The following is a 17,570-nucleotide window of genomic DNA, read 5'->3' as shown; positions in this document are numbered from 1 at the left end:
CACTTTACATGCTGTGTTTATATTTTTGTGACGTAATGCCGTCTTTTTGTAGGCATTAACTCCGCCATGGCTTGTTGGACAAAGCCTACGTGGAAAATAAATTGCGTTTTTTTGTTTGTTGTATAAACACCGACAATAAGATCTGTGGTAAACACAGAACGCATCAGATGTTTTCAGCCTATGATAATCTTTATCAGCTAACGTCACTTTGTGAATTTTGAAAAATGTAATAAAAACAAAGCCTTCATAAATGTCATGTTAACTGACTGCTACCATCTCAGAAAAAAATAATAACTTAAAAGATCTCCTAAGCCTGTGTTAACCTCTCACTTTATTTTCAGGCATTAATTCCAGAAAACCTATTCTTTCCCCATTCATTTTCCCTATAGGGATGGCTGAACGAACCTGAGGTAACTTAATTCTGGGTTTTAGGACTACAAGCTGACAATCTATATAGCTCGTCTTGGACATCCCAGACCTCGCTTGGCGCAACTTAAACTAAAAAGACTAACAGCGTACATGGATAAATATTATTAGGTTGTCCAAGTGTATGTGACCAATAAAATAAAATTTGATTTGAAACGAGACAAAAAAAAAAAAAAAGTTAACTTTGAGCAAGCATGGCACCTCTTTTATTTCCATCAAATATTTTTTTTTACAATTGTCCTAACATTTCACAGGATAAACACACACACAATATATATATATACATATATATATATATATATATATATATATATATATATATATATATATATATATATACATATACATATATATATACACATATATATATATACACATATATATATATACACACACATATATATATACACACATATATATATATACATACATATATATATATATACACATATATATATATACATACATATATATATATACATACATATATATATATATACACATACATATATATACATATATATACATACATATATATATACACATACATATATATACATATATATACATACATATATATATATATATATATACACATACATATATATACATATATATACATACATATATATATATATATATATATACATATATATACACATATATATACATACATACATACATACATACATACATACATACATACATATATATATATATATATATATATATATATATATATATATATATATTATATATACATATATTATACATATATTATATATATATATATAAATAAAATCATACATTTGAGTTATGCTTGATTGGTCACATTGATTAATATAACTAATTGATGAAAAATAAATCTCTCTCAGGATCTGGTGAACCTAAAACTCCTGCCATCTATCATGTTATAAAAAGTGCTACACAGGATTTTAATAATTTCAGAAAACGTTCATAATATAGCTGGCGCTAATAGGAGTATTTCACCAGTGTTACTTATCACAGCCAATCACAACAATGGTGGATATTGGCCTATTGATTTCTCCCACCGGAGCGGCATCGGTTGTCAAAAATGGGAAAGCTGCTCTGACTCCAGCAGTCATCTAGTACAAATCCTTCTCATTTCCTGGTTGCTAAAATCCTACACTTTTAGTTTTGTGCAAAAACAAGCACTGAATAGCGTAGGGAATCATTATACCGTCTAAAAATCACTGAAATATCTTGTCAATAACAAAACAATATAGTTTTTACAGCTGTTTGAAGCTAGTGTACCAAAACAAACAAAAGGCTCAACACTGTCATTCCACTATTACGCCAGGTATATTATAAACATTCTAATATTACAATGCTAACATTTGACCAAACATCCTGTGTACAGGGCTGTCTGAGACAGGTCAGTAGACCAGCTAGGGTCAGGGCTGTCTGAGACAGGTCAGTAGACCAGCTAGGGTCAGGGCTGTCTGAGACAGGTCAGTAGACCAGCTAGGGTCAGGGCTGTCTGAGACAGGTCAGTAGACCAGCTAGGGTCAGGGCTGTCTGAGACAGTCGAACACAAGGGCTGTCTCTCAAATGGCACTCGATTCTCTGTAGTGCAATACTTTTGACCAGGGCCCATTAGACTTTTTTTTCCCTTCACTATATAGGGCCTATACAGACCACTACTTTTAATCAAGGGCCATAAGGCTCTGGTTAAAAGTAGTGGACTATATAGGGCATAGTGCACCAGTTGGGACACATATGAGAAATGGGCATTAACAGTTGACTGGCTGTAGCTAGGCTGGTGGAACCGTAACAAAGTAACATAACAACTTAGTTCCCATTTGACCCTTATGATATTGAAGGATGGGAGAACAACACCATGGCACTAGTGGGTAAAGAAATGTAAAAAAATTATGAATTCTCAAAAACAAAAAAAGGGTAATTGCAAAATAGTGTCCGACAATACTAGCGTGGCCTATTGACAGACACTGAGGAAACTTAGACTGAGTCCCAAATGGCCAAGATTCACTCAATAGGGCTCTGGTCTATAGTAGTGCACTATGAAGGGAATAGGGCTCTGATCTATAGTAGTGCACTATGAAGGGAATAGGGCTCTGGTCTATAGTAGTGCACTATGAAGGGAATAGGGTGACATTTGGAGCACAGACTTGATCTAGGGCAGGGTTCCTCAGGTCCTGGGCCCCCCCCCCCCCCTCTTGGGTGCACGTTTTATTGTTTTTCCCAGCTGCACTACACAGCTGATTCAAACAATCAAAGCCTGATAAGGAGTTGGGTATTTGAGTCAGCTGTGTAGTGCAGCTGGGGAAAAAACCTAAACATGTACCCAAGAGGAGGGGGGCTGAGTTTAGGAAACCCTGCCCTGGAGAACAAGTTGTTGCTCAGTGAGAAAGAAAGGAACGAACATCATTCCTTGTTAGCAATAACACATCACACCTTACTAGAGAGAAATGTACATATCTTTTACATCTGCATGTTCATACTGACAAAGCAAGCAGAAACACTTTTTTTGTTTGTTGATAAAAAAGTTAGCTTAAATAAAGAGGATAGATTTGGCCTTTTCTGCCCTGGCTAACATCACAATAAAGCCCTACCTTACATGGAACGACACCAAACATGTTTTTAACATGTTTTAAACATGTTATAAGTCATGAAGGTGTTATAACACAGAGAGCCTTGGTAATAAACATTGAGATCTAGTTCAACCTTGAACGGTCTAAACAATAAATAAGGTTCCATCTCTGAGAGACGTAGTAGAGTCAACATAAAACATCTCAAGGCACGCATGTATTCCCTTCAGTTTACAGAGCAGAAATAATAAACTAACATTATCTGTTCTACCAAATCCTTGGTGTGGGAGAGAGCGAGAGCGAGAGCGAGAGAGGGCATAGTACTGTATGGAGGAGGGGTCAGAGAGAGGGAGGGAGGGAGAGAGAGCATAGTACTGTATGGAGGAGGGGTTAGAGAGAGGGAGGGAGGGAGAGGAGAGCATAGTACTGTATGGAGGAGGGGTCAGAGAGAGGGAGGGAGAGAGGGAGGGAGGGGAGGGGAGAGCATAGTACTGTATGGAGGAGGGGTCAGAGAGAGCGAGAGCGAGCATAGTACTGTATGGAGGAGGGGTCAGAGAGAGCGAGAGCGAGCATAGTACTGTATGGAGGAGGGTCAGAGAGAGAGAGTGCATAGTGTTGAGATGGGAGTGGGGTTGCGTCCGAAACGGCATCCTATTTCCTATGTTGTGCACTACTTTTGACTTGGAACCGATGGGCCCTAAACAAAATGAGTGCACTACATAACAGAGCCCTATGGGCCCTGGTCAAAAGTAGCGCACTATATAGGGAATAGGGTGCCAGTAGGGACACAGCTTGGGTCTTGGTCCAACGGGCATTGTGAAGGTGGAGGGTCCAGCCAATTTGAGACAGTCCTGTCAGAATGGGGTCCAATCAGAGACAGTCCTGTCAGGAAGCCCATTAGTGTCTCAGTGCAGGAAGCGGATGCTCATCTTCTGCTCCACGTCCACCTTCTCCAGTACCTGAGGAGGACGACGACAACAACAACACGGGCCATCAACATGATACATTACCTCGGTCTAACAAGGCCATCAACACCTGCAGTGATTAACATTATACTACATTACCATCAATATTATCTCAGTTTAACAACTCGCAAAACACACCTGCACAAATACCAACAGGGGACTCAACACAGTCAGTACTGTAGAACTGACAACATAATGTACATTTCAGGCAGAGTGTGAATTAGATGGGGCCCGGGGTCTCCCCTGAATGAGACATGGGTCCCACTAAATACAACAAAGTCAAACTTTGATTAAAACACAATTTGTACTGCTAGTACAAAAAACGTATTCCTAATTAAAACGAACATCCCCACCTCTCTATCATAGTTTTACAAACATAATAATCTGTGTGGCTACACTAGTCATCCCTGGAGAGTCCCGTATCGAAGCCCCTTCTCAGGTTTCCCTGACGGCTTATGGTAGAGAAATTAACATTATATTGTCTGGCAACAGCTCTTGGTGAACATTCCTGCAGTCAGCATGCAAATTGCACGCTTCCTCAAAACGTGAGACTTCTGTGGCATTTGTGTTGTGACAAAACTGAAAAAAAAAGGGGGCCTTTTGTCCCCAGCACAAGGTGCACCTGTGTAATGATCATGCTGTTTAATCAGCTTCTTGATATGCCACACCTGTCAGGTGGATGGATTCTCTTGGTAAAGGAGAAATACTCACTAACAGGGATGTAAAATAAATTAGTGAACAACATTTGAGATAAAAGCTTTTTTGTGCATCTGGAAAATGTCAGTCCCCCCCCAGCTCATGAAACATGGCACCAACACTGTGTTTATACTTTTGTCCAGTGTAATTCTAAGAGTAACAGATGTCCCTTTCCATTCGGTGGCTGGAATTATTTTGTAGTGGACAAACGTGCAGGTAGGCTACTTTAAAAAAATAAGTGATTTGATTGACAAAAAAAAAGATGAAAACATCCTGACTGGGTGTGTTCATTTTCAAATAAATTATATATTTTTTGTTTGTTAATGGCATCTTCACTATTTGGCACACAGGAGGTCCTGTGCTGAGAGTAACGGCCCGGAACGCCACGGTATAATTCACACTGATTCTACGTTAGGTAATAGTTCATGTTTCCAACCTTGATGAACTCATTAAAGGAAATAGAGTTGTCTCCGTTCTGGTCGGCCTCCTGGATGGTCCTATCAGCAATGCTGCCCAGCTGCTCGTCAGAGATGTTCACACCAACCATCATCCTAAGAACCTGGAATAAACATGTTCACAGCAACCGTCATTCTAAGAACCCGGAATAAACATGTTCACAGCAACCGTCATTCTAAGAACCCGGAATAAACATGTTCACAGCAACCGTCATTCTAAGAACCCGGAATAAACATGTTCACAGCAACCGTCATTCTAAGAACCCGGAATAAACATGTTCACAGCAACCGTCATTCTAAGAACCCGGAATAAACATGTTCACAGCAACCGTCATTCTAGAACCTGGAATATGTTGACAAAGTTCCTTAGGGTCTAAAATGTACAGTTATCTAAGTCTTAACACCAGAGATGTTAAGTACAAGATGACCTAAATGTAGTACAGTTGTGGCCAAAAGATTTGAGAATGACACAAATATTCATTTCCACAAAGTTTGCTGCTTCAGTGTATTTAGATATTTTTGTCAGATGTTACTATGGAATACTGAAGTATAAGTACAAGCATTTCATAAGTGTCAAAGGCTTTTATTGACAATTACATGAAGTTGATGCAAAGAGTCAATATTTGCAGTGTTGACCCTTCTTTTTCAAGACCTCTGCAATCTTCCCTGGCATGCTGTCAATTAACTTCTGGGCCACATCCTGACTGATGGCAGCCCATTCTTGCATAATCAATGCTTGGAGTTTGTGGGTTTTTGTTTGTCCACCCGCCTCTTGAGGATTGACCACAAGTTCTCAATGGGATTAAGGTCTCGGGAGTTTCCTGGCCATGGACCCAAAATATCGATGTTTTGTTCCCCGAGACACTTAGTTATCACTTTTGCCTTATGGCAAGGTGCTCCATCATGCTGGAAAAGGCATTGTTCGTCACCAAACTGTTCCTGGATGGTTGGGAGAAGTTACTCTCAGAGGATGTGTTGGTACCATTCTTTATTCATGGCTGTGTTCTTAGGCAAAATTGTGAGTGAGCCCACTCCCTTAGCTGAGAAGCAACCCCACACATGAATGGTCTCAGGATGCTTTACTGTTGGCATGACAAGACTGATGGTAGCGCTCACCTCATCTTCTCCGGACAAGCTTTTTTCCGGATGCCCCAAACAATCGGAAAGGGAATTCAGAGAAAATGACTTTACCCCAGTCCTCAGCAATCCCTATACCTTTTGCAGAATATCAGTCTGTCCCTGATGTTTTTCCTGGAGAGAAGTGGCTTCTTTGCTGCCCTTCTTGACACCAGGCCATCCTCCAAAAGTCTTCGCCTCACTGTGCGTGCAGATGCACTCACACCTGCCTGCTGCCATTCCTGAGCAAACTCTGTACTGGTGGTGCCCCGATCCCGCAGCTGAATCAACTTTAGGAGACGGTCCTGGCGCTTGCTGGACTTTCTTGGGTGCCCTGAAGACTTCTTCACAACAATTGAACCGCTCTCCTTGAAGTTCTTGATGATCCGATACATGCTGACAGAGGAAGAACAATGATTTCAAGCACCACCCCCTTTTGAAGCTTCCAGTCTGTTATTCGAACTCAATCAGCATGACAGAGTGATCTCCAGCCTTGTCCTCGTCAACACTCACACCTGTGTTAAAGAGAGAATCACTGACATGATGTCAACTGGTCTTTTTGTGGCAGGGCTGAAATGCAGTGGAAATGTTTTTGGGGGATTCATGGCAAATAGGGACTTTGCAATTAATTGCAATTCATCTGATCACTCTTCATAGAATTCTGGAGTATATGCAAATTGCCATCATACAAACTGAGGCAGCAGACTTTGTGAAAATTAATATTTGTGTCATTCTCAAAACTTTTGGCCACAACTGTACATAAATACTGAGTATAAGTGAAAAAAAAAATGAAAAAAAAAACCCACTTAAGTTTCTGGTAACAAAGAGTGCAAAAATAATTCAGGTTTGAAATTCCAGTGTTAATGTAGGGGGGTAAGCACTCAAAGCATGTGCATGATATAAAGAATGTTAGGCAGCCATTTTGTTTTCAAAACAAGAAATCAGCTTCTCCTGAGTCATTGAACCCTGAGATTACAGTGATTGTTGGGCACATCCCAGTCCAGTCCGACAAACCGGTTTTATTGGGCACTGCCCACCTAGACACACAGGTCATATATCATTGGCCACTGCCCACCTAGACACACAGGTCATATATCATTGGCCACTGCCCACCTAGACACACAGGTCATATATCATTGGGCACTACCCAGCCAATACAATGAGAGATTACAGAAGAGGAAGGTTGCACAAAAAGTAGCCCAAAACATTTAGTTGGGGGTTGGAAAGTTACACAATTGTCTCAGTACATTGTAACTTCCCCTTCCTTCAAGGTGAAATGCTTTAAGAAGTTACAATAATAAAATATTCTGATCACTAAAATACCCCCCTTTCTTCTTCTTTGGCAGTCTCTATATTTACTATAGTAGGCTCAGATTACAACATGACTTGTGTAACAAACCTAAGACAAAGGTCTCTGTGTTTTCAATAAAAGCAGAGAAAGGGAGTATCTCCCTTGGAGCTGGTTATTCAGCTCTATTGTAGGTCCAAATGTATTTAACATCCTGATACATAGTCCACAACAGTAAAGCCCCGATTCTCCAATGACAATACGCTGTTGAGCGTACATCAAAGACTTGTTGGGCAGCCCCAAGAGGGTATAATTTGAACCCTGACCCCCATCCTGACCTGTAGCAGCTCGTCACGGGAGATCTTGTCATCTCTGTCCAGGTCATACAGCCGGAAAGCAACTGGAGAAGAGATGGAAGAATTTAATGTTAAGTCATCATTTCAAAAAGCATTTTAATGTCCATCATCAAAATAAAAATTCAAGCTCTTTTTAATAAAAAGAGTAGTGGAAGAAGGTGATAGAGAAATAGTCAACGGTTCTGGGATCCAAGCTAGATGTGCCCAGACTGTTTGTACTGTCTTGACAAGGAGTTGGCAAGACAGTACAAACACACCTGTGACCAGGCTAGACCCCTTAGCCTCTGACTAGCCTCTGACTAGACCCCTTAGCCTCTGACTAGACCCCTTAGCCTCTGACTAGACCCCTTAGCCTCTGACTAGACCCCTTAGCCTCTGACTAGACCCCTTAGCCTCTGACTAGACCCCTTAGCCTCTGACTAGACCCCTTAGCCTCTGACTAGACCCCTTAGCCTCTGACTCACAGAGTAGCTTATTGCTCCTGCTGTTGAGTGGCTCGGAGGCAGTGGGGTCCTTGTTCTTCTCGTTGTCTTCTATGGGACGGAAGTGAGCAAGTGTTCTCATGAAGCCCCTGAAGTTGACCTGGTCCTCCCTGTCCGACCAACACAGTGGGGTGAAAATAACAATTACTTACGCCCATCAATAAATAATCCTACATCCCAGTCAAATAACAATTACTCCAGTCAACCACCACTCAAATTGGTAGGCTATAACAGAGGCCTAACATATAGACTGAGCATCATTTCTAGGGTACGGTAGTGAAAGCTTAAACTGTATCATTTGCTTACTAACCATACATTAAAACAGTCCTTCACTAGTTAAGATTCGAGGTCACTACACCTTAGAGCAATGCGACCCTCTTCTACCAGGCCATTCATTCTGGAGGGAGGGAGGGAGGGAGGGAGGGAGGGAGGGAGGGAGGGAGGGAGGGAGGGAGGGAGGGAGGGAGGGAGGGAGGGAGGGAGGCAGGGAGGCAGACAGACAGACAGACAGACAGACAGACAGACAGACAGACAGACAGACAGACAGACAGACAGACAGACAGACAGACAGACAGACAGACAGACAGACAGACAGACAGACAGACGTGGGTCATTCGTTGAGAAGTGCCTTGAACAAACACACAAAATCATGTCAGTGTGATGCCACTGTTATCTTAGCTAGTCAATTACAGTGTAATAGTACACGTTGGCACTGCAGACAAAAGACTCCTGTCCTGATTGAACAGCTCCCTGCCTGTCCTCCAGTCATGCTCTAGCCTGGTTCAAGATCTGTTTGTGCCTTCTTACTAAATTCTATGGTGAAAATAACCATACAAGTGGTCAAGACAGCACAAAACAGATCTAGGACCAGGCTATAATGCTACAATCTGCAGTGGAACTGCTGTGAACCAGACTATCTCTAGAGTCCAGAGGATCAGTAACCACTATAAGCCACAGCTAAAATGAAGTCGCCTACACACTGGTCGTGTTGGGAATGTAATGATATAGGCCTATCCAAGTCATCAATAAAACATGGAACTTTCATGTCCATTTCAAAGATCCAGAACCACAGCCATCATGTTTACAGAAACTAGCTTAAAAATGTGCCGTTTGTCTTAAACATTTGAATATTTTGTGAAATACACACAAACCATTCATTTGTAACCCTGTTCCAACAAAATAAATGTTTAACCTATGTTTAATGTATTACTAAAAACGGTTGTTGTGGTGACTCCCGGCTATGTGCACCCTTGAGGAAACCAGCGAAGGACACAGAGACTACTCACCCCTCAGGAAAGAAGGCATTGATGATTCTGTCTCCCAGAGGATTGATGGCCAACTCTGGGATCCGCTGGAAATCTTCCCGACTACACAAACCAGACAGACAGTGTGAGGAGAGTTAGGATGAACTCAATGACAACAAAAGGGAATGTTGATCTATAGTCTCAGAGGCTAAGAATTAGTCCCCACGTCACACTACCTGATAAATCGGGGCAGATATCACTGATAGGACACTGAATAGTGTGATGATATGACAATGATTCTAATGTTCATTTGGCCTTATGATTTGATTCCAAATGTTGACTCGCAACATTGAGAGTGTGCTTGGGTGAACGGACGTGGCCAAGGTGGTGTGTGTGTGTGTGTGTGTGTGGTGTGTGTGTCTGCGGGTGAGATATTCAGCCCAGGGGAGCGGATGTGGCTGTAGTGTTGTGTCAACTGATGAATGATTAAGACAAGTCACCTTGGATTCACCACATTGGCTTTAGCCAGACCCACTGTATCCCATAATGCAGACTGGTTGCTTCAGTGACAGAGGACACAGAACTGGCTATGTGTGACTACATTTAAGTGTTTACAGTCATGTAGTGACCTGAAACTGACCCACACCACAGCTTAATAGTCAGTAACATTTCAAAGACACTGGTTAAATGAGAGTAAAATGTGTGGCTGGAATCTAGGACGTTATTTTTTTAGAAACCACTCAGAGAGATAAAAGAGCTGTGATTAAAAAGGTGGCCATTTTCCTCTGAAGATCAGAGAGAACATTGAGAACAGTCAAGACGGTCTATCTAGTCTAACGTTTGCCGTCACGCGTGCGCTAGATCTGACGGTAAGACATGTCTACGTAGTGAGGTCTAGTCACACAGATTCAAGCAACTGCTGCTGTTGATATTGCAAACAGTGTTGTAAGACTAGACCGACACCAAGGACAAAAAAATCTAGTTCTTGACTTCTTACCCAGTGGAAAAATACACCACTAGTGTGTACTGTAGGTTATGCCTGAGCCAAGAGGAAAGCCTTTTAGCCAACGGAATTGTGTGTGCACAGAACGGAGGCTACAAACGTCAAAACGTGCACGCAATTTCAAAACCACACCGGCTCAGAAAATACTTGCATTGCCACTTTCAAGTAGGTGAAATGGTCACTTGCATCTCAGCGATATTCACTGGCATGCAGACAGTTTCATTGGAATATTACCCAGTTGGCTCTGATGATGTTACAGGAGAAGCAAATGTAGGGAGAAAGGGTAATCATGAACCCAGTCAAAATAAAAAAAAATGTCTTGCAGACATCTCATATCCACCTTCTGGTTATTTCAGTGTGGGTTATACTGAGTGTTTCACAAAGCATTTCACACACACATGTGTATGTATGTATGGGTTATACTGAGTGTTTCACAAAGCATTTCACACACACATGTGTATGTATGTATGCCAGTGCTGCTGTTGGATGGTACTGTACCTGAGCGTGCCGTTCTCTCCTTTGTCCAAGCTGGTAAAGCGACTGTAGAGCCGGGTGATCTGGCTGTGGGAAACTGCAAAGAAACATAAAAAAGTTACAAGATTGTTGGGAATAAGCTTCTAAATGCCTCACGTCTCAACCTACTACAACCTTTTAACACAAAGGAGTACAATAATGTAGCATACTAGCACTGACTTTACTAAGCGCTACTTTTGAGGAAAAAACGTCCTTACAACATGTGGTCGTCTCACCTAGATGGGTGAACTAACTAAGTACAAAAACAAAAATGTAACAGAAGGAAATGTAGAGTATGTCCCTTTTTAAATCAACAAAATGTGTTCCTAATTTAACGTTAGTTTGTTTCTTTGCTGTGATCTACTGGAATAACGCATATGTATGTTATGTCACACCACAATAATGACATGTCTCTCTGTTCAGTCCACAGATCAGCTCATTTCCAGGGACAGTAGAAAAACATAACACCTCACCACAACACAACACACTAACTAGTACTGGCGTAATGTACAAACACTAATCCAACTAGCAACACAAATATATAGTTATCTAGGTGGAACAATGCGCCTTGTTTACTGTAGAGTGGGAGTTAGTCATCTAACTGCTAGTTGGCTACAGACTACACTAGAGCCAATAATGCTACCTAGCGAGTTAGCTAGCACACCGTTGGCCAGCTAACAAGCTAGCTAGGTTAACAGGCATTAGTAAAAGTGGACAATTCAACTTACAGCCGGTCTCCTTTTTGATTTCTTCAATCTCCTCCTCTCTCAGTAATGTCGACGCTCTGGATCCCATTGTAAAGTCCCACAGAAGCTAAATGTCTACGCTAACAATTTGTTCGGCGGTTTAGATTAGCTTGCTAGCTATCGAAAAGATGGGTATAACGAAGGTAGCAAGCTAGCAATTTTGTAACGTGGCTATGGTTTACGGTTGAATCCTACTGATGATGATGATATTCTTTAAAGTATTCCGAGTTTGACTCTCAAACAGCTGACCGGATAGGTGTCAACTTGGTCTTGTGTTTTCAACACTCCGCGGAGTGGTTAGCTGGGACACTCTTTTGACAGCGGGGCGGTGGTCCACGTCACGGCGGGGTAACGTAACGTCAGCCCAGAGAGTTAACGTAACGTCAGCCCAGAGAGATAACGTCAGCGTCAGCCCAGAGAGGTAACGTCAGCGTCAGCGGAGAGATGTAGCGTCAGCTTAGAGAGGTAACGTCAGCCCCAGAGAGGTAACGTCAGCCCAGAGAGGTAACGTCAGCTCAGAGAGTTAACGTCAGCCCAGAGAGGTAACGTAACGTCAGCTCAGAGAGGTAAAGTCAGCTCAGAGAGGTAACATCAGCCCAGAGAGATAACGTCAGCTCAGAGAAATAACGTCAGCCCAGAGAGATAACGTCAGCCCCAGAGAGATAACGTCAGCCCCAGAGAGATAACGTCAGCCCCAGAGAGATAACGTCAGCCCCAGAGAGATAACGTCGCCCCAGAGAGGTAACGTCAGCCCAGAGAGGTAACGTCAGCCCAGAGAGGTAACGTAAGGCCAGAGAGGTAACGTCAGCTCAGAGAGGTAACGTCAGCCCAGAGAGGTAACGTCAGCCCCAGAGAGGTAACGTCAGCCCCAGAGAGATAACGTCAGCCCCAGAGAGGTAACGTCAGCCCAGAGAGGTAACGTCAGCTCAGAGAGGTAACGTCAGCCCAGAGAGATAACGTCAGCCCCAGAGAGGTAACGTCAGCCCCAGAGAGGTAACGTCAGCCCAGAGAGATAACGTCAGCTCAGAGAGGTAACGTCAGCCCCAGAGAGGTAACGTCAGCTCAGAGAGGTAACGTCAGCCCAGAGAGGTAACGTCAGCCCCAGAGAGGTAACATCAGCCCCAGAGAGATAACGTCAGCCCCAGAGAGGTAACGTCAGCCCAGAGAGATAACGTCAGCTCAGAGAGGTAACGTCAGCCCAGAGAGATAACGTCAGCCCCAGAGAGGTAACGTCAGCTCAGAGAGATAACGTCAGCCCCAGAGAGGTAACGTCAGCCCCAGAGAGATAATGTCAGCACCAGAGAGGTAACGTCAGCTCAGAGAGGTAACGTCAGCTCAGAGAGGTAACGTCAGCCCCAGAGAGGTAACGTCAGCCCAGAGAGATAACGTAGATAACGTCACAAGACTTAAGAAAAAAATGACAATTTATGTCAAACCACCTTCTGTTCTCTGTGTGTCTTGTTGCATTTCAATAGAATACAGAATAAAAAAATATGTTCAGGTATATATATATATATATATATATATATATATATATATATATATATATATATATATATATATATATATATATATATATATATATATATATATATATACCTGAACATATTTTTTTATTCTATATATATATATATATATATATATATACCTGAACATATTTTTTTATTTCCGCGAGGGTAATGACCCTCGCGGAAATCGACTCTGCCTCACGAACATACTTTTGCGACACAGTCGATAGCGCGCTTGACTTCGGGCTAGAAGGTCGAGGGTTCGAGGCCAGGTCCCGGCCAGGTTTCATTACTATATATATATATAAAAACTGCGTCGAGCACTAGTGGTGGGAAGTTCTGCTCTTTCAGTCAAAAAAGTGAATCGTTCGACTCATTTCGTTCATTTGATTCAAACCAAGGATATCCAAAATCCATCAGCTCAACAGTTTTTAATGAAGCCAGCAACGCTGATACCAAAATCATTTTTTTTAAAGATAAAAAAAAAATAAAAAAATCACATTGGGAGAGAGAGGATCACACACACATACAGTTTACTGTAAAACTCACACCATATCATACACATATTGGCTTCAGATGGATGTCTGTTTCTAGTAGTTGAAGAAGTCTATATATTGTGAAGTAAGGTATAGGGAGAGAGAAATGCTCACACACATACAGCTTGCAGAGGTCTACTACTGTACAACTCTCACACATAGCATACATATCAATATATTTAGGTATGATCATTGTTGATCACACTGACCTGAAGTATTGGTTAGTCACTGAAAATGGAGAGAGAAAGGGTAGGCTAGTTCATCTGATTTTGTTCATCTAAACGCAAATTGACAGTATTTTGCATGTTGACTAACCAATCGCAGTGAAAGTAGATTCAATCTAGTCATGATCAGCTTCATATTTCAGGTAAAATTAGTAATTAGTACAATGGTTTGACAGCAGCTTTGAAGTTGGTTGGATAGCAAGCGAAATTTAACGTCACACATCGTTCACTTTTGGGTTAAAACTGTCCCAGCCACTATCTTTAGTTCAAATAAAGCAACATTATGTATTGATATGAAAGTGCATTTGTAAACTATAAAGTATAAACCCACAGTGATGTCGGTAAAAAGTTATGAATTAGGTACAATGTCGTATATATAAATGAATCATTTGATTAGGGTTTTGGCCGGGGGGGGGGGGGGGGGTTATTGTAAATAAGAATTTGTTCTTAACTGACTTGCCTGGTTAAATAAAGGTTAAATTAAAAAATACAATTAACGAGGTCCCAGGTTGAGGGTTCTCGGTTGAACGCCCAATCTACAGCATCACCCAGCGGGGGAAATGGCGTGAAGAGTCCTGTGGCCAGCTGGCTGTCTTCCTGCTGTCAGAGGACCAGCAAATATTATGGATATACTGACTAGATACATGTCTCTCCGCCCTAACAATGGGAGTCGTTGTCCACAAAGCGGCACGGCGGGCCAGATACTCTATCTTTGGGTTCTTGAAGTATTCAATGGTAGAGAGATGCAATGCTACTAGCAAAACAACTCCAATATAAAGTGGGTTTTTATTTTTCTATCAAAGTTGCCGGAATGTCGCGTGTCCTACTTATATCAGTACACTCCTAACAACTTATGCATTAGGAAACTTCTATTCCATCAAATAAACCTCACGTTGCAAGTAAGCCATAATGTTTTCTGGGTTATTAAATTCGACAGACATTGACTTCATACAAACACTCCTTGCTTGGTGGTTGAAACAACGACAAAAAAACGCCACCTGCTGGAGAGAGACAGATTTTCCACCGAGTTGTTCCTCTCTTCCAGCAAGATAACACAATGGAAACGCCTAAACTCAGAATGCAACACTGCTTATTGCCACACGATGGCAGTATAGAGGATGGCAACTACCCTGAACAATAATATAAACGCAACATGTAGTGTTTGTTTCATGAGCTGAAATAAAATATCACAGAATTTTCCCATACAAGAAGATTAATTATCTAAAATGTTGTGCACAAATTTGTTTACATCCATGTTAGTGAGTATTTCTCCTTCTGCCAAGATAATCCATCCACCTGACAGGTGTGGCATATCAAGAAGCTGATTAAACAACACGACCACTACACAGGTGCACCTTGTGCTGGGGACAATAAAAGGCCACTCTAAAATGTGCAGTTTTGTCACACAACACAACGCCACAGATGTCTCAAGTTTTGAGGGAGCGTGCAATTGGCTTGCTGACTGCAGGAATGTCCACCAGAGCTGTTGCCAGAGAATTTAATGTTCATTTCTCTACCATAAGCCGCCTCCGTTGTTTTAGAGAATATAACGGTACGTCCAACCGACCTCACGTGTAACCACGCCAGCCCAGTACCTCCACATCCCGCTTCTTCGTCTGAGACCAGCCACCCGGACAGCTGATGAAACAGAGAAGTATTTCTGTCTGTAATAAAGCCCTTTTGTGGGGAAGAACTCATTCTGATTGGCTGGGCCTGGCTCCCAATATGGCTGCACCCCTGCCCAGTCATATGAAATCCATAGATTAGGGCCTAATTATTTATTTAAATTGGACTGATTTCCTTTATGTGAACTGTAAACTCAGTAAAATCATTGAAATTGTTGTGCTTATATTTTTGTTCATATTCAGCAGAGGGATGATTTTTGTCAGAGCAGATGGTCATTACATTAGGCCATTAGTCATTAGGCCAGGAACATAATTATAATCATTTGTACACTGAAAATTGACCTCAACTAAGCCCCAAAAATACATTGTATTTGGAAAATAATAATAATTTCATACCTTGACTACATTGAAAAACAGATCACATACAGTAGCGTTCATTGTTTATTTGTGGGAATATTTGAGAATAAATTTCCTGAATTAAATGTATTTTTAGCTGAATTCGATAAAAACATTTTTTTTACTAAAAACTTTGAGGGGCCAAAGAAAATCACTCGAGGGCCAGGGTTTTGCCGACTCCTGCCATACAGTATTTTCATTAGGAGGGGAAACAGAATTTAATCCCATTCACTATTACCATTTCTTTATTGAGCCATGATCTTTGAATCTACCTGATGACCAACAAACTGTAGATTGTTAAACATTTTTATACATTTCATAAACTTCAGAAAACTATTTAGCTGAGCCCCAAAACATATATATTTTTTTAAACCATGAACAATCCTTTTTTATTAAGAGATGGTTTATGGGTAACTGAACAATAACACACATCATGGGTCTGTGGTTGTGTAGACAGAGAGAGCCTTCAGAACACACATCTGGGTCTGTGGTTGTGTAGACAGAGAGCCTTCAGAACACACATCTGGGTCTGTGTTTGTGTAGAGAGAGAGAGCCTTCAGAACACACATCTGGGTCTGTGTTTGTGTAGAGAGAGAGAGCCTTCAGAACACACATCTGGTCTGTGTTTGTGTAGAGAGAGAGAGCCTTCAGAACACACATCTGGTCTGTGTTTGTGTAGAGAGAGAGAGCCTTCAGAACACACATCTGGGTCTGTGTTTGTGTAGACAGAGAGAGCCTTCAGAACACACATCTGGGTCTGTATTTGTGTAGAGAGCCTTCAGAACACACATCTGGGTCTGTGTTTGTGTAGAGAGAGAGAGCCTTCAGAACACACATCTGGGTCTGAGTTTGTGTAGAGAGAGAGCCTTCAGAACACACATCTGGGTCTGTGTTTGTGTAGAGAGAGCCTTCAGAACACACATCTGGTCTGTGTGTGTAGAGAGAGAGCCTTCAGAACACACATCTGGTCTGTGTGTGTGTGTGTGTGTGTGTGTGTGTGTGTGTGTGTGTGTGTGTGTGTGTGTGTGTGTGTGTGTGTGTGTGTGTGTGTGTGTGTGTGTGTGTGTGTGTGTGTATATATATATATATATATATATATATATATACACACACAGGGCCTTCAGAAAGTATTCACACCCCTTGACTTGTTCCACATTCTGTTGTGTGACAAAGTGGGATTGAAATTGATTTAATTGTACTTTTTTTTGGTCAACAAGCTACACAAAATACTCTGTCAAAGTTGAAGAAACATGATAAAATTTGAAAAAATAAAATAAAAATATTAATATATCTTGATTAACTCTGCCACTCAGGAACATTCCCCGTGTTCTTGGTAAACAACTCCAGTGTATATTTGTCCTTGTGTTTCAGGTTATTGTCCTGCTGAAAGGTGAATTCATCTCCCAGTGTCTGTTGGAAAG

The 17,570-nt window shown here is 41.5% G+C and overlaps 1 protein-coding gene across 2 annotated transcripts; it reads right to left on the bottom strand.

The window, feature by feature from the left end:
* Positions 1-1,535: 1,535 nt before the first annotated feature.
* On the bottom strand, positions 1,536-12,191 carry LOC106611297 (calcineurin-like EF-hand protein 1). 2 transcript variants are annotated; one of them, XM_014211343.3, is made up of 7 exons: positions 11,843-12,191; positions 11,100-11,172; positions 9,641-9,721; positions 8,337-8,464; positions 7,855-7,916; positions 5,094-5,216; positions 1,536-3,955 (listed from the first exon to the last, which is right to left on the bottom strand). In XM_014211343.3, exons 1-7 carry the CDS (start codon positions 11,907-11,909, stop codon positions 3,902-3,904), a joined length of 588 nt encoding a protein of 195 aa, XP_014066818.1. In that variant the 5' UTR covers positions 11,910-12,191; the 3' UTR covers positions 1,536-3,901. The 2 variants fall into 2 exon arrangements, with proteins under 2 accessions (XP_014066818.1, XP_082811942.1); XM_082955816.1 differs by having other exon boundaries at positions 8,337-8,474; positions 9,642-9,721.
* Between the last annotated feature and the right edge of the window lie 5,379 nt (positions 12,192-17,570).

This window comes from Salmo salar, chromosome 09 (genome assembly GCF_965601325.2).
Source record: "Salmo salar chromosome 09, fSalSal1, whole genome shotgun sequence".
In the NCBI taxonomy this organism is placed as follows: Eukaryota; Metazoa; Chordata; class Actinopteri; order Salmoniformes; family Salmonidae; genus Salmo; species Salmo salar.
The sequence above is the reverse complement of the archived record's forward strand: the minus strand, read 5'-3'. Positions and strand labels throughout refer to the sequence as shown.